The sequence below is a fragment of the Salmo salar genome, chromosome ssa09, assembly GCF_905237065.1.
Source record: "Salmo salar chromosome ssa09, Ssal_v3.1, whole genome shotgun sequence".
NCBI classification, from domain to species: Eukaryota; Metazoa; Chordata; class Actinopteri; order Salmoniformes; family Salmonidae; genus Salmo; species Salmo salar.
This window is the reverse complement of record NC_059450.1, coordinates 20,788,488-20,809,439: the sequence shown is the minus strand read 5'-3', so window position 1 is coordinate 20,809,439 and position 20,952 is coordinate 20,788,488. Positions and strand designations below refer to the sequence as shown.

General features: G+C 48.2%; 1 protein-coding gene across 2 annotated transcripts in view; it reads left to right on the top strand.

The window, feature by feature from the left end:
• The window catches only part of LOC106611061 (latent-transforming growth factor beta-binding protein 2), a 155,148-nt gene that overhangs the window by 128,160 nt on the left and 6,036 nt on the right, over nucleotides 1–20,952 (top strand). For both annotated transcript variants that reach the window (XM_014210914.2, XM_014210912.2), the window contains 12 exons: nucleotides 1,326–1,448; nucleotides 1,643–1,765; nucleotides 1,877–1,999; nucleotides 2,140–2,265; nucleotides 2,441–2,566; nucleotides 2,652–2,777; nucleotides 3,389–3,514; nucleotides 4,852–4,977; nucleotides 5,477–5,596; nucleotides 5,748–5,873; nucleotides 8,729–8,851; nucleotides 9,517–9,645. In XM_014210914.2, coding sequence (XP_014066389.1) covers nucleotides 1,326–1,448; nucleotides 1,643–1,765; nucleotides 1,877–1,999; nucleotides 2,140–2,265; nucleotides 2,441–2,566; nucleotides 2,652–2,777; nucleotides 3,389–3,514; nucleotides 4,852–4,977; nucleotides 5,477–5,596; nucleotides 5,748–5,873; nucleotides 8,729–8,851; nucleotides 9,517–9,645 — 1,497 coding nt within the window. The remainder of the gene's footprint in view (nucleotides 1–1,325; nucleotides 1,449–1,642; nucleotides 1,766–1,876; nucleotides 2,000–2,139; nucleotides 2,266–2,440; nucleotides 2,567–2,651; nucleotides 2,778–3,388; nucleotides 3,515–4,851; nucleotides 4,978–5,476; nucleotides 5,597–5,747; nucleotides 5,874–8,728; nucleotides 8,852–9,516; nucleotides 9,646–20,952) is intronic.

Sequence of the window (20,952 nt, the reverse complement as noted above, 5' to 3'; positions counted from 1 at the left end):
GGGGGTTTATAAGGCTTCAATACACAATGCATGACACACTAGGTCTGTAGCATGCTGAACGAGCCAACGTCACCTAACCTTGAGGTGTTCCTGTTACGTAAGACGCTCCTGGCTGGTATTGTGACGTCTTCTCCTTCTCGCCTCCTCCAGAAAAATATTGTATCCTTCAGCGTCTGAGGTGATTATTGTGTGAAGGTCAAGTCCTCCCTGACTGAGCTGGCCTGTGAAAGGTGAACTTATCCAGGCAGGTTTTTTGGCCCGTTCTATAACTTCTTCCCAATGATTCGTATGACGGAAGAAGGCTCGACCTTACCTTACGGGCTCTTTGATTACTCCCGTTTTATTACTTTCCTTCAAAGAAAACAGTACATGGGCTCCATTATTTTCCGCTAGTAGGTCTTTAAACAAATACAATCAATGCACTCATAGCGTTCTATATTGTGATGTGGAGTATGACTAGCTGCTGAGTTGCACTTCCTCTGTAAATGAGGTGGAACAGAGGAGCTAAATAAAGTTGGTTCAAAACCCCCACTAACAGGCTAATATCCACATGGGTGAAGGAACTCAACTAAACCAGGGACCATGTATGCAAGCAGCGTGTGTGTTCTCTATGTTTGTTTCCAGTGTTTGCCTCAGTCAATTGCCTGTAGCACAGTAGTTGGAGCCCAATTGGCTGCGTTGTGGATAAGCCTAATTGGTTGTGCGATAGAGAGAACAGCTCCAGTCTCATGTCAGGCTTATCGTAGAGGACTGAGAGATGCCAGGAGATTGCAGAAACAAAGTTTTGGGCCCTACTGACAGACGTCTGGCTACAGCCACCGCGAGACGAGACACACAAAGCCCTGCCTGTGTTCCACTGGATGTTTTCAGTGCAGTAGCCCTCTGTTTCTACTGTGTCATTCACCTCACACTGAACCTGCCCACACAACTGTGTTGAGAGAGTTGTACTCTGCCCACTCACACACTCACAGACACACAGATGCTCTCTATCACACGCACAGAGGAAAGAGCTGCCGGGCAAATTCTTGGAGAGCCATGAAATATAGTCTTTGTTTTATGCCTTTTTGGAGTCAACTAAAACAACGTTTCTGTATGATTTCTTCCACAGAAATAACTTGTTATTGTCATGTGTATTGACTTAGAGCATGAATTGGAAAAGATTAAGGCAGGACAATAGATAATAACAAACATTCACGGGGTACAGTATATTCCAACTAATCATGACGTGGGTTCTGGGTGTTTTACTGTCTGAAATCTGTCACAGTGAAACTCATGTGTCTTGGTGCGTGGTGACCTCAATGTTGGCGACCTGTCTTGACCCTCAGATGTCAACGAGTGTTTGGACCAATCGGTGTGCGCCCACGGTAGGTGTGTCAACTCCGAGGGCTCCTACAGCTGCAGCTGTTACCAAGGATACCGGGCCTCTCTGGACAACAGCAGTTGCCAAGGTACTTGTTTGTGAAAACATAAGTTCCACATCATTCATTCTCCAGTTTCGGTAATTAAAATAAACAGTTCTCTGAAGCGGAAATGGTGCTACTGAAGAAGCCTTTGAGGTCCAGGTTTTTTGTAATAAATGTTGTTAACAGTGAGGATGAGCGGTGGTTTAACAAGGTCCTCTAACATACTGTCTTTTCTCCAGATGTGGATGAGTGTCTGCTCCCTGGAGCCTGTCTCCATGGCAGGTGTGTCAATCTGGATGGCTCCCACAGGTGCAGCTGTAACCCTGGTTACCAAAGCGCTCCAGACGGCAGGGCCTGTGAAGGTCTGTAAAAGATTAGATGTGTGGAATATGAGCCTTCACGGCATGCCGCTGTTCTCCTCGAGCTCTGAGCTCTCTTTGGCTCTTTTAATGCCTCATCGTTGTTTTTATTAGATGTTGACGAATGTGCTACACCTGTGTGCCCCGCGGGAATTTGCACCAATTCCGAAGGTTCCTACTCATGCGAGAACTGCCGACCTGGATTCCAGCGCTCAGCGGATGGACAGAGATGTGAAGGTATGGAACCCGTTCAACCCTTAGCATTTCAGGCAACATGGTGAAGGATCATCATCCACCATGGACAGATATGGTGCATGTCAGACAGTGTGTAGCATCCTACTGCTCATTTTTCATGACAATCTGTCATTTTATTCCAGATGTGGATGAGTGCTCCAAGGCAGACATGTGTCTGGGAGGGGTGTGTGCCAACACAGAGGGCTCCTTCACCTGCACCCGCTGTAAAGACGGATACAGGGTGTCCCAGGACAGGCAGAGGTGTGAGGGTGAGTCCAGCCAAAGCCTTCCCCAGCTGGAACACTCACCCACGCCTTCTGTAAAGATGTATAACTGTCTCTGTTACTGTGATCTAGGTGTGTCTTAGAACTGTAACGCAATACTTGTATATAGTTTGTTTGCCAATAGTAATTAATGTCTGTGCTGGCCTGGTGTCTCCTCCAGATATTGATGAGTGCCGGTCTGGGTCTGTGTGTGCTAACGGGATCTGTCTGAACTCTGAGGGCTCCTTCTCTTGCATCACCTGTCCCTCAGGCTACAGCGTCTCCCTAGATGGAGAGCTGTGTGAAGGTCGGTCCATTCTCCCTGAAACCACATCTAATGGTCCATCGAAGGAGTGGTGTTTTACTTAGTAGTCCGTATTGGTGTATTACAGATATTGATGAGTGTGAGCTGCCCACTACGTGCCCCAGGGGAACATGCACCAACACTGAGGGTTCCTTCACCTGCACCACCTGTGGGTCAGGCTATAGAGTGACTGAGGATGGGCTGGAGTGTGATGGTGAGTCTTGGACGCATTTCCTGCGTACATGTGAGTTGGTGTGTGCGTTACCAGGCCATGTGTTACCGAGTGCTCTATGAGCATGTTAGGCTCTGACCCTGCCCTCTGCACTCTGCCCTGCCTGTGACAGATGTGAGAGAGTGTGCCAGGTAACGCCCCCATTGGGCCCTGCGTGAGTCCAGCCAAGCCTCTCTCCCACATCGCCTTTTGTTAACAGCAGGCTCAGGTTGTCTGTAAATGATGTCAGGTGTGACGGATTGGACCAAAGCCCCTCTCCTTAGCTAAAGATCCCAAAATACTCCTCCCAGACATCACATCATAACTGGATCCTGCATCCCTCTCCCTCTGGCACCATCCATCTGATCCGCGTTCAAAAGAAAGAGACATGGGCTTCAAATAAAACACAGTGAAGTCAGCCTGTCCCACTGATAGATCAGCGGGAGAGATAGATGTGTTGACAGTGGAACTTTATGCCATATCAATTAGAAACTGATCGAAATGATTACATGTGGCATGTAGTCATGTTTTCCACCAGGCATTCTATCCTCTGCTGCTGTTCAGGTATGTAGTTAACTGGCCTTCTCTCTCTGTTTCTCTGTCCTGTTGTTCAGATGTGGATGAGTGCTTGGTGGCTAACGTGTGCCCAGGCCAGCTGTGTAGGAACAGTCCCGGATCCTTCTCCTGCAGCAGCTGTGGGACTGGCTTTACCCTGTCTGAGGATGGCTCCCACTGCCAGGGTAAGACTGTCTAACCTCTGGAACACACTCACCTCCGCCCTCCTATTCTTCTCCCCAAGATGCACAGCACAGATCCAGTTCATACTCTAATGTCATTTAATGGAAGGGTGGATTGAGACTAGGAAGAAGATCTCCTTTTTGAAATGTTTTTTGCCCTGGGAAAATCCTGAAAACAAGTCCAAGTCAGACTTTGATTGGATTTTAATGGATGTCTTCATGCCAGGGAAAGATTAACGGCTTAATTTGAAATGAAACCAACCACTCCCCAGCTCCTACGCAGCCAGCACAAACTGTGGAACTCCTCTGTTGACCCACAGGCAAACCAAAAGCCATTCCATTCACTTAACAATGGCCTTCACTATTTCCCTCGTAAGAAATACAATCTGTACCAGAGCAAGGAATTTCCAATGATCACATAACAGAGAGCCATGAGTGTTTGTTGATACAGTAATTATACACCACCTGTAATAGCTTGCTGTTTTGGAATAGATGCCTGTCCTGCATACTTCTCTCCACCCTTTTTAATAAAGCACTGTCAGTGCAAGCTAATAAAGGAGGCTTTGCTTACTGTCCTTGCATTCAGTCATGAGTCATGTTGTCAGGCCGGAGACAGACTGAGAGACTGGCTCCTTGCATTCAGTCATGAGTCATGTTGTCAGGCCGGAGACAGACTGAGAGACTGGCTCCTTGCATTGTCATGAGTCATGTTTTCAGGCCCGGAGACAGACTGAGAGACTGGCTCCTTGCATTCAGTCATTAGTCATGTTGTCAGGCAGGAGACAGACTGAGAGACTGGCTCCTTGCATTCAGTCATTAGTCATGTTGTCAGGCCAGAGACAGACTGAGAGACTGGCTCCTTGCATTCAGTCATTAGTCATGTTGTCAGGCCAGAGACAGACTGAGAGACTGGCTCCTTGCATTCAGTCATTAGTCATGTTGTCAGGCCAGAGACAGACTGAGAGACTGGCTCCTTGCATTCAGTCATGAGTCATGTTGTCAGGCCGGAGACAGACTGAGAGACTGGCTCCTTGCATTCAGTCATTAGTCATGTTGTCAGGCCAGAGACAGACTGAGAGACTGGCTCCTTAGGCTAGATCTGACCTCACTCATGTTATGATGCTCTCTCTCTTTTCTCTCTCTCCCCTCTCTGTCTCCGTCTCTCTTCTCTCTGTCTCTCTCCTCTCTTTCTTTCATTCATTCTCTCTTTCTCTCCTCTCTCTCTGTCTCCATCTCTCTTCTCTCTGTCTCTCTCCTCTCTTTCTCTCCTCTCTCTCTCCTCTCTCTCTCTCTCTCTCTCTCTCTCTCTCTCTCTCTCTCTCTCACTCTCTCTCTCTCAGACATAAATGAGTGCCTGTCCCCAGGGGTCTGTCCCATGGGCGTTTGCAGCAACACAGAGGGCTCCTACTCCTGTATGACCTGTGACCTTGGCTTCACGCTGGCGCCCAATGGGCTCACCTGTGAAGGTACTACTTTTTTACCTGGGACTAAACTCTAATGACCCTTCACTCCTGCTTGAAGTTCTCCTCTTATGCTGATGATTTATTTGTAGTCAGTCACAGCTCTGCGTGGTAGACGAGTACCTGCAGATCAGTGGAGGCTGGAATGGAGCAAATGGAATGGCATCAAACATCTGGAAACTATGTGTATGATGTGTTTGATACCATTCCACTGATTCCGCTCCAGTCATTACCACGAGCCCATCCTCCCCAATTAAGGTGCCACCAACCTCCTGTGCAGTAGATGCGATTTGAGTCGTCATAATTCCCTGATGTAAAAGATGAAAATGATGTATATTCATGTGGGAGGTTGTGACACTTTCCTTGAAGTTTTGGCCGTTTTATTTGGAGGACAAAGTGAGGACCCACTTGGATTAAGACCTAATGACCTCCCAGCTGTGGTGGGAATGTGTCACGCTACATTACGCACTGTGTGTGTCTGTTTCCCCTACGTGTCCCCCGACAGACATCAACGAGTGTGAGGACCACGGTCTGTGTCTGGCAGGACAGTGTACCAACAACCCTGGTTCATACAGCTGCTCCTGTCCCCCGGGCCTGGAGATGGTGGACGGGACATCTTGCAGAGGTACACACACTCACACCCTCTCTCTTAGGATGGGGGGGGTGACGTCCTCTCCTGTTCAGCTGTGTGTGTATTGATGAACTGTCCTTGATTAACTATCCGATTAGCCTGTCATGTTGTCATGTTTGCCTCTGTGTGTGTGTATGTATTACAGATGTGGATGAGTGTCAGTCTGGGGGGATCTGTGGAGATGGGGACTGTCTAAACACAGTGGGTTCCTACCTCTGCAAATGTCCTGATGGATACACCACAGGCACCACAGATGGAATTGGCTGCCAAGGTGAGAGAGAACAATATATACTGTTTATAACTAACTACCAACTGGTTTGAATGTATTACCACAACGAGCACAAGCCACATGCCCCTCTCCTGTCTGGGTGAGGGCAGACAGTGCATGCAGAGGGCAGCTTGTACTCCCTGACCCTGTCTCTCTCAGGGCTGACCCCTCTCCCCCCTGACCCTCTGCTCCTGCTCTGGGGTGCCTGGGTGTCCACTTGTTCCCCAGACCAGTTAGGCAGCAGTCATCAAACCCAGACATTGTTTCTAACAGGCCATGGCCAGACATCAACCGTCTCACTGCTCCCCCTCTCTCAGCTCCACTGGACCAGGTTTGATGTCATTCCAGCCGCACCCACTGCCCTGGTCACAACAGAGGGGGAAAAAATGCTGCTCCTAATTGTTGGCAAGAGAGCTAGCTAGCCTTTCACTGAAACCTTCTGGAGCATTAGCTGTCAAAATACAGAGAAATGGAACCCTCTGGGAGAATCAATATGAAGGGAACATAACTCAGGCTAAATGTCTGACCTGCGTATTATTGATTCTGGTATAGTTTACTGCTGAAGGGTACCAAGAGTTAGCATAGCCTGGATGAAAAAACTTTGGGCAGTACACTGAGCATGTTATCCCTCTAGAGGGATGTGAAGCAGGTAAGTGTAGAGCAAGACCACTCTCTGGGGGTAGAGGATCCTGGAGGGGGTTATGAGGCCCCGAGACGTCTTCCAGCCATTCATTTACATGTTAGTCATTTAGCAGACACTCTTATCCAAGGACACATCAACAGATGTTTACCTAGTCAGCTTGGGGATTCGAACCAACGACCTTTCGGATACTGGCCCCACGCTCGTAACCGCAAGGCTACCTACCGCCGCATACGTACCCAGCAGGCTAGGCAGCCCCTCCCCAGTAGCCAGTGCTGATGGCTAGGCTCTCCCTGATGTCCCCTGGGCTGTGGCCATGTACTACAGCACCACACCAGTGAGCAAGGCAGACCCAACCGGCACACTCCCCTGGCCCTCTGCCACAGCAAATATTGTCCTTTAATTATCCTATAAATCAGATGCTGGGTATATTTTCATGCCGTCTGCTGTTGTGTGTGCAGCGCTGACACAATGAAAGCCAGGCCTCTCTGCCATGGGCCCTGCAGGGAGAGGAGAGGGGGTACATGGGATGGAGGGGGTCAGGTGAGCCCAGAGTGTTTGGTCCTCTGGTTGGAACACAGGTGGACTGGCTGGATAGATGGTTGCTTAAAGGGCAATGGGCACTTTCACTGTCTGGGACTCAACAGTGGACATAGGACTAATATAAATCACAAAGATGAACTAATCACTTGTCAATCTAGCATAACCTGCCATGCAGCTCTGTTTGAGATAAATCATTGCTATAAATGTTTGTTATTGAATCATATAGTTCTTAAACTGGAACATAAATTGGGGTGTTTACCTAGACACTTCTCAGACTATTTTGTTCCCTGTACCTCCATACATGTGTTTACTATCTACCTTGAGAGATTTGTCTCATTATCAGCCCTTGGCAGAAGAAGAGGGGCTTTTCATTCCTGTTCTATTTTTGTTGCTTTTCTGCCTTGCCCCCACTTATTATTCAGTCCAAATACCTTGTAAGTTATGTTGTAATGTGGCAATTATCCACCAATCTACATTTAATCAAGCATAAAGCCATCATTATAAATGTTTTACTAGTCGGAGTGAATGTTCCCAGACCAATAGCTAACCCAGTAAACCGGGAACATTCCCAGGACATTATCTAAGATTCCCATTAAGTTTTAGAAAGGATTTGATCTAACATTAGGATTATAACATCCGAAAAACATTCAAAGAATATTTTTGATAACCAAATCTTATTTTTTCAGTATATATAACCATGGCAGTATGTTCAATCGTTAGCCTTCTTAGACATAACTAACCCAGGGATATACTGTTAACTGGGTTATTCACCATCACGACACTCATACTCTTTATATGCTGCGTACTTCTGGGCCATAATTACAAGGTTTTCAAGACTATGAGTGCTGATCTAGGATCACTTTTGTTTTTTAGTTAATGAAAAATAAGATAGCTGGGATCATATCAAGCTTCTCAAATTAGGAATTATATCGTGTTAAAGAAAAAGTTAAACAGTACATTTTTACAGAATGTTTTATTTTCTACAGTTAATCTAAATTCTGCCTGGATTTCTATATCTAAATGAAATAAAGACATCCTCTCTTCTAGTAGATTATATCTGAGCCTCAACCGTTTTTTGGTTAAATAATATGTGGGATTGAACCTACAATCTTCAGATCTACAGCAAGATCATTAACCCTCGTTGTATAATCATCAACCCTCGTTGTATAATCACCAACCCTCGTTGTATAATCACCAACCCTCGTTGTATAATCATCAACCCTCGTATAATCATCAACCCTCGTTGTATAATCATCAGCACGACTGGACAGTTTTTGTGTTATGAGAAAATTTGCCAGAACCTAACTAATGTTCTGGGAACTTGCCTAGAACAAATTCTGGTTTGCTGGGAAGGTACATCGTTTTTTTTCTTCATATTTCCTGTTTGCCAGTACAGTGTTCCAAATGGGCAGTGTATCTTACTCTCAGACAAACCCTTGACTGCACACATTATTTTTCTTCATGCTAAAAGAGAATGAGATTCTCAGTGGGTGAACTGATTCATATTGTACCAAAGGAGATAATACTTCAAGACTGTAATCAACATAGAAAACTTAACAATCATTTCCTTTCACACTTTCCTCTCCATTTGTCTCTTTTTCTCTCGGTCGCACTCTTCCCTCGTCTCTCTCTTTCACTCTCTCTCTCCCCCCTCTCATCCTCCTTTCTCCTCCAGATGTTGATGAGTGCAGCAAGGATGGCGTGTGCTCCCATGGTCAGTGTCTAAACAAGGCTGGCTCCTACATCTGCCTTTGTGAGGCTGGCTTCAAGTACTCTACAGACACAGCCGACTGTGAGGGTAAGAACACTACCAACCTCATACCTCCCTCACTCTTCCCACAACAAGCCACTGCTTCTGCCCCAGCTGAATCACTACATTCTCACAACATTTCAGCAGAGTTAATAGAATGTTCTGGTCCATTTAGACCAGAGTTCGCATCCCGGTGTAACACATTGATTATGTAGCTGTAATCAGTTTGGTTTCAGTGGTAACGTTCCCTCAGTGAGAGAGTCCAATCCTGGCTCAGAGGCTTTCCTCTGGCTGTAGCCTTGCGTAAGGGAGCTCCCAGTGACTGGAGCTCTCCTTCCCATCTCCCCTTTGGGGGGTGAATTAACTCATTGTGGGATGGAGGTGATTCTCCCTCTGGAACGTCTCCCTTTGCTCCTTCACACGTTTTTCAGTTGCTGTAAAATATTGCTCTTGGCCATGCTGCTGCTGAGCAGCACCACAGGCCTCCTGGCCGGGCCTACTCATGCTGGGGGAGCTATTGTGCTGCCTGTGAGGAGTAGGGTTGCTGTGTGTCAGTGCATGTGTGCGTGTGCATGCATGTATGACATAAGCACATGTTTATCTCAGGGCTCCTGGCCGGGCCTACTCATGCTGGAGATCCATGCTGCTGTGAAGGGTGGAGGATAGGATTGATATGTGTATGACATTAGAGCATCTTCTGTCTCTCTCCACAGATCAGAATGAGTGTAAGGAGTTTGGTAGCTCAGTGTGTGGCACCTGGCGCTGTGAGAACACCATTGGCTCATACCGATGCTTCATGGGCTGCCAGCCTGGCCTGTACGGACAGGACAACCCAGACTGTGGTAAGTCAGAGTGGACACACAGGCGCTGTGCTTAGTCAACAGGTAATGTACTTACTTTATGAATAGCTGAAGGCACCCGAGTATCAGCCTCACTGCTAATTTACCTTGGGGTGGGAGAGGACAGAGCAGTGGTCTGAAAGAAGCACTCTGCATTTTGTCGATAGCCCCCCAGCTCACCCCCACCATACAGAGATACTGATATCACTCTGGCACGCATACACAAAGAGGCTCGTGTGAATCAAACGCTATCAAGTGCACTGGGCCTTCCTGGCCAGGGGAGCATAGAAAGGGGAAATGGGCCCTGAAATTGGGCCATTTAGAAAGGGGGCAGCGGTGTCATCCGAGGCAGTGTTTGAGGCCCGTCAGATAATAGGGCTAGGTCTCATCCTCCAGACAATGGAGCTAATGGAGCCCTATTGGCAGGGGCCAGGGGTGTAACCTGATCCCAGCTGTTCCCCTCTCTAAGTGGGGCAAGGCTGTCGTCTGATGGGACGTACGGTGCACCCTACCCCTCCCGGCCAGCCGCCCACCCCAGCCCTCGACCTCCTCAGGTCTCTGCAACTAGAGAGACCCGTTCTGGTGGTCACCTGGTGTCAGGTGTGTGCGTACTTGTGGTGAAGTCAGGTGCAGGAGAGCAGAGAATTGTGAACAGACGCACACTTTATTTCGGCATGAGAGAGATTACAGACAGACGGACGCAGCTGCGTCAAAATCCTCCAGCCAACAAGGCAAAGTGTAAAGCGCGCAAAAACAGTCACAAAACATAAATGTTTAACAATTCAAACAAGCTTCGTGAAATAACACGGAAATAATAAACGCCAGCCTGGCGCGTTAAAAAACACGTAACACACAAACAATCTCACACAAAGACATGAGGGGGAACAGAGGAATAAATAGAGGGCGAGGCGCAGGGCGATCCGGCCGGCGACAGTGGAACTCCCGCAGCAGTTCAGGGTCCAACACATCCGCCACCGGAACCCAGCACCTCTCCTCCGGACCGTACCCCTCTGAAGGCCCCTCGCCCGACGCCTCGAATCCAGGATGGAACGGACGGAGTACGCCGGGGCCCCCTCGATGTCCAGAGGGGGCGGAGGAACCTCCCGCACCTCAGACTCCTGGAGCGGACCAGCCACCATCGGCCTGAGGAGAGACACATGGAACGAGGGGTTAATATGGTAATCGGAGGGAAGCTGTAACCAGTAACATACCTCGTTCACTCTCCTCGGGACTTTAAATGGCCCCACAAACCATGGGCCCAGCTTCCGGCAGGGCAGGCGGAGGGGCAGGTTTCGGGTCGAGAGCCAGACCCTGTCACCGGGCCTCACTGCGGTGATGGTCCGTGCTGGTCTTTTGGCGCAGCGCGGCCTGCTGGAGGTGAGCATGGGTGGCTTCCCATGTCTCCTCCGCGCGCCTGAACCAATCGTCCACCACAGGAGCCTCGGTCTGACTCTGATGCCACGGTGCCAGAACAGGCTGGTACCCCAATACACACTGAAAGGGGGAGAGGTTAGTGGAGGAATGGCGGAGCGAGTTCTGCGCCATCTCTGCCCAGGCCACGAACGCCGCCCACTCCCCCGGGCAGAAACCTGCCCACATCCTGGTTCACTCTTTCCACCTGTCCATTACTCTCGGGGTGGAAACCCGAGGTGAGGCGGATCAAGACCCCCAGACGTTCCATGAATGCCCTCCAGACTCTCGAAGTGAACTGGGGACCTCGATCAGACACTATATCCTCAGGCACCCCGTAGTGACGAAAGACGTGTGTAAACAGGGCCTCCGCAGTTTGTAGGGCCGTAGGGAGACCGGGCAGAGGGAGGAGACGACGGGACAGAGAAACAATCCACAACGACCAGGATCGTGGTGCTTCCCTGTGAGGGAGGAAGATCCGTTCGAAAATCCACCGACAGGTGTGACCAAGGCCGTTGTGGAACGGGTAAGGGATGTAGCTTACCTCTGGGCAGGTGTCTAGGAGCCTTACACTGGGCGCACACCGAGCAGGAGGAAACATAAACCCTCACGTTCCGAGCCAAGGTGGGCCACCAGTACTTCCCAGTCAGACAGCGCACGGTCCGACCGATCCCCAGATGACCAGAGGAGAGTGATGTGTGGGCCCAATAGATCAACTTGTCACGGACAGCAGACGGAACGTACTGACGCCTGACGGGACACTGGAGTGGAGCGGGCTCTATACGCAACGCCTGCTGAATGTCTGCGTCCAGCTCCCACACGACTGGCGCTACCAAGCAGGAGGCCGGGAGAATGGGAGTCTGATCCATGGGCCGCTCCTCTGTGTCATACAGCCGGGACAGTGCGTCTGCCTTCACATTCTGGGAACCTGGTCCGTAGGACAGGGAAAACACAAAACGGTTAAAGAACATGGCGGACCTTGCCTGACAAGGATTCAGACTAGCCTATCCCATCCTAGCTGCCCGGATGTACTCCAGGTTGCGGTGGTCAGTCCAGATGAGGAAAGGGTGTTTCGCCTCCTCAAGCCAATGTCTCCACGCCTTCAAAGCCTTAACCACAGCCAACAGCTCCCGGTCCCCCACATCATAGTTCCACTCCGCCGGGCTGAGCTTCTTCGAGAAGTAAGCACAGGGGCAGAGCTTCGGTGGCGTGCCCGAGCTCTGAGAGAGCATGGCTCCTATCCCAGCCTTGGACGCGTCCACCTCCTCTATGAACGCCAAAGAGGGATCCGGATGGGCCAGCATGGGAGCCGAGGTAAACAGAGCTCTTAGGTGCCCAAAAGCCCTGTCCGCCTCAACCGACCACTGCAGATGTACAGGACCCCCCTTCAGCAGTGAGGTAATGGGAGCAGCCACCTGGCCAAAACCCCAGATAAATCTCCGGTAGTAATTGGCAAACCCTAAAAATCGCTGCACCTCCTTTACCGTGGTGGGAGTCGGCCAATTACGTATGGCTGCAATGCGGTCACTCTCCATCTCCACCCCCGATGTGGAAATGCGATACCCTAGGAAGGAGACGGCCTGCTGAAAGAACAGGCATTTCTCAGCCTTGACGTACAGGTCATGCTCCAACAGTCGTCCAGGTACCTTGCGCACCAAGGACACATGCTCGGCGTGTGTAGCGGAGTATATCAGAATGTCATCGATATACACCACTACACCCTGCCCGTGCAGGTCCCTGAAAATCTTGTCTACAAAGGATTGGAAGACTGATGGAGCATTCATCAACCCGTACGGCATGACGAGGTACTCATAATGCCCTGAGGTGGGACTAAACGCCGTCTTCCACTTGTCTCCCTCCCGGATACGCACCAGGTTGTATGCACTCCTGAGATCCAGTTTAGTGAAGAAGCGTGCCCCATGCATTGACTCAATCGCCGTGGCGATAAGAGGTAGCGGGTAACTGTACCTCACCGTGATTTGATTGAGACCTCGATAGTCAATGCACGGGCGCAGGCCAACTCCCGTCGGACGTCCTCGCGCAGGCTGCATCGGTAGTGGTCGATGAGGACCCTGTCATTCCATCCTGCTCCGGCGGCCAAGGTCCGGAATTCCAGTGCGAACTCCTGTGTGCTCCTCGTCCCCTGCCTCAAATGGAAGAGCCGTTCCCCTGCCGCTTTTCCTTCGGGTGGATGGTCGAAGACGGTGAACTCCTCGAAGTGGTCCAACGCTGCGTCTCCTTCTCCCCATACGGCGTTTGCCCACTCCAGAACTCTCCCCGAGAGGCATGAGACGAGGGCAGACACTCTCTCCCTTCCCGAGGGAGCTGGGTGAACGGTGGCCAGGTATAAGTCCAGTTGTAGGAGGAACCCCTGGCACTGTGCTGCCATCCCGTCATACTCCCTGGGAAGGGAGAGACACATCCCACTGGAACTGGATCCGGACGGGACGGGTAGAGGTAACACCGGTTGCGCTGGTCGAGGCGCTGGAGAAACTTCCTGTCTCTCCCAGCGGTCCATGGTCTGGACAACGCGATCCATCATGCCACCGAGATGATGCAGCATTGCTGAGTGTTCCTGGACGCGCTCCTCGACTCCTGCGGACTCCATGGTAGGTGTGAGATTCTGTCAGGCGTGTGCGTACTTGTGGTGAAGTCAGGTGCAGGAGAGCAGAGAATTGTGAACAGGCGCACAATTTATTTTAGCATGAGAGAGATTACAGACGGACGCAGCTGCGTCAAACACCTCCAGCCAGCAAGGCAAAGTGTAAAGCGCGTAAAAACAGTCACAAAACATAAATGTTTAACAATTCAAACAAGCTTCGTGAAATAACACGGAAATAACGAACGCCAGCCTGGCGCGTTACAAAACACTTAACACACAAACAATCTCACACAAAGACATGAGGGGGAACAGAGGAATAAATACATGTAGTGTGATTCGGGAATGAAAACCAGGTGTGCAGGGAACAAGACAAAACAAATGGATACATGAAAAATGGTATCCATTTGATGGCTAGAAAGCCGGTGACGTCGACCGCCGAACGCCGCCCGAACAAGGAGAGGAGCCGACTTCGGCGGAAGTCGTAACCCCTGGTCTGGGATGGGTGTAGACGACTGACAAATCTGCGTCTAACATCTGTAAGGTTGAACCAAAAGATTACATGTAACAAAAATGAAATATGAAGTTATTATGTGAAATTGAATGAAACAATAATGTACGTTGATGCTAATATGATGTACAATATTCCATTATGTTTCTATATGATAACAATAGCATAATACTGTTTATTTAATATGATGTACAATATTCCATTATGTTTCTATATGATAACAATAGCATAATACTGTTTATTTAATATGCCATATACAATATTTTTAACAGTTTCACTAATTAATTTTAATTAACTTAATCATTATGACACACCCCTCACTACTGTCATTGGTTACACTAATTGCACTGTGTGTCTACATAACCTGGTTCAAGTATTCATGACATTACCCTGAGGAAGGCACGGTGATGCCGAAATGTTGGTAAATACCCATTAAATTGCTGGGAGATTATACGTGGAGTGTGCAATTATTATTTTTTTGACAGTTTATAACATCTGTCCAAATACAACAGAACAGCACCGTCTCCATGACAACTGAAAACAAGAGCGCCTATGTGTTTACTGGCAAGGACAGACCATCCGTTTGTGTATGTGTGTCCATGAGAGATGAACATAATTTTACTATATACAGAAGAGTGTTTGATTAATGCTGGTGCTCACCCGTTTTCCAAGCAGGTTGAATAGGCCATGGCTGGCACTGTTGTTCGCCTTTGCCGATAAACTTCTCGCTTACCGTAAACTTCTCGCTTACTGCTTACATGATTAAGTCGGTTTTATAAGAGGCATATCTGACATTGAACAAACATACAGGCCAAGCATTTGCTCATATCAAAATGGCTTCCAAACAGGCAGGGCCAGGACTGAAGGGGAGAGAGTTATGATAGCATGATCTAGTGGAAAGAGCCCCAGATGGGGCGTCCTGAAAGAGAGAGAGAGAGAGGGTGTTGAGATGCGGTGAACGTCGAGCAGCCTGTTATATTCTCATTGCCATGCCTCTTTATTTGACTCACAGTGGAGAGCAGAGCCTAGCTGAGCGTCAGCACCCTGGCCGATGACAGAGCCTGGCTTGGTGTGTCCCTCTCTCTTCTGAAGACCATGATGCTGTGTGGCTGGATCCCAGCGTGGAGGGGCCTGTTGTGAGAGCTGGCCAGATCCAAAACAGCTGCTTACAGCCTCCCCTGTTTTACCATTTACCATCAACTTGACCTGTCTCCTGCTCGCATAGGCTCAGTTCAATATAGTCTGAAAAAGTTGTGTGATGTAAGTAGGTGCTGCTGGTTATTGCATTAGGCGCCCACAATAGCCATGTTGTTGTGTAACTGTCTCCTCTCACTTATCTAACCACCAACAAGGTTTTTTTTCACAACAGTTTGACCATAGAGGTCACACATTGTGGGCAATGACCCACACCTGTTCAAAGGCAACAGCCCAAGTCCAAGTCAAAATACCCCAGAGCATCGAAACAGCTCCAGCCTCTCTGGTCCAGTCCAGTGCAGTGGTGCAGCCAGCCATGGCCATCTCTGACCCGCTCTCTCCTCACTTCTTTTCTGGTGCCAGCCGCTCCTCCTCTCTTCCAGGCTCCCCAGCATCTTCCTGGGACATATATACAGTACATCCACACAAAGCAGCACAGATGTTGACTCAGAACTTCTCCCCTCCGGCCCCCGCACCCTCAGTCTGGGCTGTGGGATCTGAGGACCAAGCCCTCTCGCCTCTCTCTCTCCCCTCCACAGCTCAGCATCTCAGCACAATGGCCACTTGTTCCAGGGCATTATGGGAGGTTATGAGAGATGCTGCCGTCACCCCAATAAAGTGTCTGGGGAGGGAGCTCAATTACTCTGAGGCGTTTATGTCTGCTTGTAAAAATCATCAAATTTGAGGCCAGACACTGTAATTTGCCATTTCTTCGAGGGGCGTTGTTTTATTTTTACTCCGATGGGGTGCTGGTTGTCTTTGGCTCTGCTCGCCAAACTCATTTTGTGGTCATAATACAAAAGGGGAAAACAGTCTTAAGCTGCAACTGCGCTCTACCTCCGTCCATTTCAGTTGTTCACTCATCCCTGCTACGACAGCCTATAGAGACAAACTGTGGGTACTGTATGAGAAAAACTGGGTGTGCTTGTCAATGTGTTTGTGTTGGAAAAGAAACACGTACCTCATTTTGATCCAGCTGTAGCTCGGCGTTGTGGCTATACATTTTGTGTGGCTACGGCTTGTCTTTATTAAGGCATACAGGGCTGGAAATGGTTGGTGGTCACACTCTCTTCAAGCTTCTACACTAATGTATGGAAATGTAATGGGTTTCAAAAGACATTTAGCACGCTGTTGTCCAGATGTAGGGTTATGTTGGGGAATGGACATAGTACACACAGGTTATAAAACACGGTTTAATCTTGGAGGTGGCCGGGCTCGGCTGGGGTCGGCTGGGGTCAGGGAATGAAACAACAGATGAAACAGGGAAACACGCTCCCTGTAAAATAAATATCCCTCCTCATCCCTGGCTAATCCTATGCGTCAAATAACCCTGGCCTGCATATGGGTCCAATCAGGCCATGGGTTGCCCAGGGAACCAGGGAACATAGGGGAGAAGTGTGGAGGGTGTGCCAACAGTCAGCTAGCCACACAGGCCCACCATGTGCTCCACATTACAACACGGCACTGAGACCTCCACTTAACCTGCTCACCTGATCTGGCGTGAACCATTACCGGGCCAGGCTGATTTACACTCAGGAAGGGGCTCCTGGGTCAGACCATTATGAGAGAGGAGGGTGGGGGGGGAGATGGCCCAACAGCTCAGCAACTCCCATCTACAGTTAACTTCTCACCCCACCTCAAATCCACCCCCTCGAGCAATTCAGTCTAGCATTCTTCCTGTTGTTACTACGGTGATCATGACCTGGAAAGTGTAGGAGAGGGGTTTCAGCTTCCTGCTGGACTGTGTCAGTGTTCATGTTGCTGTATGTTACTGACAGTGCCTGTATTATTAGAGTTAGAGCATGCATTGTGCATTTCCCACAGGCCATTTAGCATGTGATTAACATGCTCACGGTCTGGCTGGACAGACAGACAGTCTTAATTGAAGAGTTAAGTAAGGCTGTCAGTCCCAGGGCTTCAGGACATCCATGGAAAGCCATGGAAAGACCATTAAAGTAATGTCCCCTTCCTTTCTTGGATGATGGTTTGATAGCGTCATATATGCCGCTACACATGTGGAAACAGGAACATTGTTTCCATGTTTCAGATGGATGAAAATCGCGGGGCAGACACAGATTATTTCATGTAGCAGCTGAGAGTTTAGATGACCTTCCTGAGAGACCTCCCAGCTGTCTGCTTTACTCACACTGACAATCCAAAACCCCACTTCAGCTTTTCACACATGCAGAAATGTTCTTCGGTGTTACAGTGTACACCTCCTATTACTATTAGTCTGTAGGAAGTCCTCAAATTCCACACGGTGCAGAGGGACTATAGCTACTTAAAACATTTAAATAAGTGAACATTTTAATGGGGAAACAACTACATGTTTTTGATAACGGCCCCTTCTACTAAGTTGGCAAACACAACGTTTGTATTTTGGTGGCTCTTATGTCCCCACGTCAACTGTGTTCTTCATCATGTCAGAGCCATTTGGCTGACATCACTAGTAGCAATATTTTGGACCATCTTCGGGATGGCTGGACAGTTAGGTCTCCCAGAATGCACTTGTCTGTAATGTAACTGTACGGCAAGGGCCCAAGCCAAGCCCTCTCCATCCCTGCTGAACGGGTTGCTTAATGCAGTCATTCTGGCTGCCTCTTCTTCTTCCTCGAATGATGCAGCATTTACGAGAGCTAGGAGACAGAATAAATTGCTGCTAGACAATATGTGAATGTCAGTTCTTTTTTCCTTAACAAATCTACTAACTTTATGAATCCTTGGCGCAACTGTATTTCCATTTGATTCCAATTGATGTGTTAGCATGTTTAATAAGACATACAGGGCTACTAGATGCCATGAAGTTGATTTATACTTTACTGTCTACTGTTCCTGTCATTATGTCATGCCCATAACGTTGTGACATATAGAGAAAATAATACAGTACCAGATACTCCTCCATTTCCCCACGACTTCAAATGTTCTGTAAAAGATTAGCTTTCGCTGATTCAGCCATTTTGATTCTAATTAGAAAAGAACACACACAGCATGGGGTCTCGAACAAAAGAGAACTTGGCAAACTTCCCTCAAATTCCGCAACAAAGGTGCCCTTCCAGAAAAAAAGAGAACGCTGCTGAATGTGGCTTTTGTGTGCATTTTACCTTTCTGTGATCTCTAGAGGAAGCACGCGATAACGTAAGCGATGTAGGAACATAATAATGGTTGTTTGTGTGTCACAGAACCTGGTGACTTGGAACGTGGTCAGTGCACAAGCAGGTTAAAGTTGACCAGCGGTTTATGTGATTGACCAAGGAACAACCGTAGATGAATGAAGTGTGATCAAACCATATGTTTTTTTAAACAATTATAATCAGCCTGGCCTCTCTAACATTGTCTGTCGTTGGCCTCTGCACAATGCATCATACTCCAATGAATACTAAATTATGTATGTAAGAAATTGCTAACAAATGTTACCTTTAAACAGAGGGTGGTTGGGAATCAGCACTAGTGGTATATGGTTTAGTGTTAACCATCTCTAAGGTCTGTGCTTTCCCTCTCCTCACGCATCCAAATGTACACATAACAAGGCTTTCCCCTGACTTCATTAAACATGCTTTGTGATATATGGCTGTGCATGCGAGCGGCTGCACATGGTTGCCAGGTATCGGCCTCTCCCTCCTTTTAACCAAAACATCTTCTGAATGAGTCCAGATCAGCCCTCCTGCTTAGATTTGTTGCATGCGACACATTTTTGGAATTACAAAAGTAAGATGTAAAATAAGTCAAAATAGGTTAACCGATTCAAATAGGAAACAATGTGGACCAGTCAGAGTTGTTGAACGAATTGTACATTAATTCAAGCCAAATGGAAATCCTATCCTAGCCATTTGGACAAAATATCTCTCAAGTGGTTTATGTGGATGTGTAAGCCAGTCAGTCCCATGTTGTTACATAATCTCAGACCTCACTGGACCAGTAAGTGGGTGACAAGAACTTCTCACTGCATAGAACCCAGCAAGTTTCAAGTGTTATTAATCGTACTGTATGTATAGGGTACACATCACAGGAGGTTGGTGGCACCTTAATTGGGGAGGACGGGCTTATGGTAATGGATGGAGCAGAATAGGTAGAATGGTATCAAATACATCAAACAAATGATTTCAATGTGTTGGATGCCATTCCACAGCTCAGTTCCAGACATTATTTCAGAGCCGTCCTCCCCTCAGCAGCCTCCACTGATACACATGGTATACACTGTCTAACAAAATGCTTACTTGCAAATTCCTTCTCGACAATGAAACAACAAAAATAAATAATAAAAAATAAGAATACGAACATAAAGTAAATGGCTCAGTAGAATATAATAAACATTCTAGCATAAGTATAATACAGGAAGGCACAAGTTATAGTCCAATATTTACACATGTATCAGGGAACAGGGGATCGAGGGGCAAGTGTTTCAATTGTACAGTATTAACAATAGTAAATAAGAATCTGGTAGCAGCAATTGTGATCTGTGTGGAGTGTGTGTGTGTGTGTGTGTGTGTGTGTGTGTGTGTGTGTGTGTGTGTGTGTCAGAGAAACCCTTAGAGCAGAGGAACCCTTAGAGCAGAGGAACCTTTATAGCAGAGGAACCTTTAGAGCAGAGGAACCTTTAGAGCAGAGGAACCCATAGAGCAGAGGAACCTTTAGAGCAGAGGAACCCATAGAGCAGAGGAACCTTTAGAGCAGAGGAACCCATAGAGCAGAGGAACCCATAGAGCAGAGGAACCTTTAGAGCAGAGGAACCCTTAGAGCAGAGGAACCTTTAGAGCAGAGGAACCCATAGAGCAGAGGAACCCATAGAGCAGAGGAACCTTTAGAGCAGAGGAACCCATAGAGCAGAGGAACCTTTAGAGCAGAGGAACCCATAGAGCAGAGGAACCTTTAGAGCAGAGGAACCCATAGAGCAGAGGAACCTTTAGAGCAGAGGAACCCTTAGAGCAGAGGAACCTTTAGAGCAGAGGAACCCATAGAGCAGAGGAACCCATAGAGCAGAGGAACCTTTAGAGCAGAGGAACCCATAGAGCAGAGGAACCTTTAGAGCAGAGGAACCCATAGAGCAGAGGAACCTTTAGAGCAGAGGAACCCATAGAGCAGAGGAACCTTTAGAGCAGAGGAACCCATAGAGCAGAGGAACCTTTAGAGCAGAGGAACCCATAGAGCAGAGGAACCCATAGAGCAGAGGAACCCATAGAGCAGAGGAACCCATAGAGCAGAGGAACCCTTAGAGCAGAGGAACCCATAGAGCAGAGGAACCTTTAGAGCAGAGGAACCCATAGAGCAGAGGAACCCATAGAGCAGAGGAACCCATAGAGCAGAGGAACCCATAGAGCAGAGGAACCCTTAGAGCAGAGGAACCCTTAGAACAGAGGAAACCTTAGAGCAGAGGCAAGTATACATGCTGAGAGGCAGCCCTTACAGACCTTTCACTGGGTTCATTGATAGCCATCGGGGTCAGCAGAATGGATTCCATCAAATGATCTGGGTCCCCACGAAGCTGTAAACTATCCCATTCTCTTCCTGTATTAATTTTCTCTGTTTGACATGTTATGATGATGGTGATTGCTATTGTTATTGTAAGTCGTAGCGGTAGTAGTATTTCTTATAGTATTGC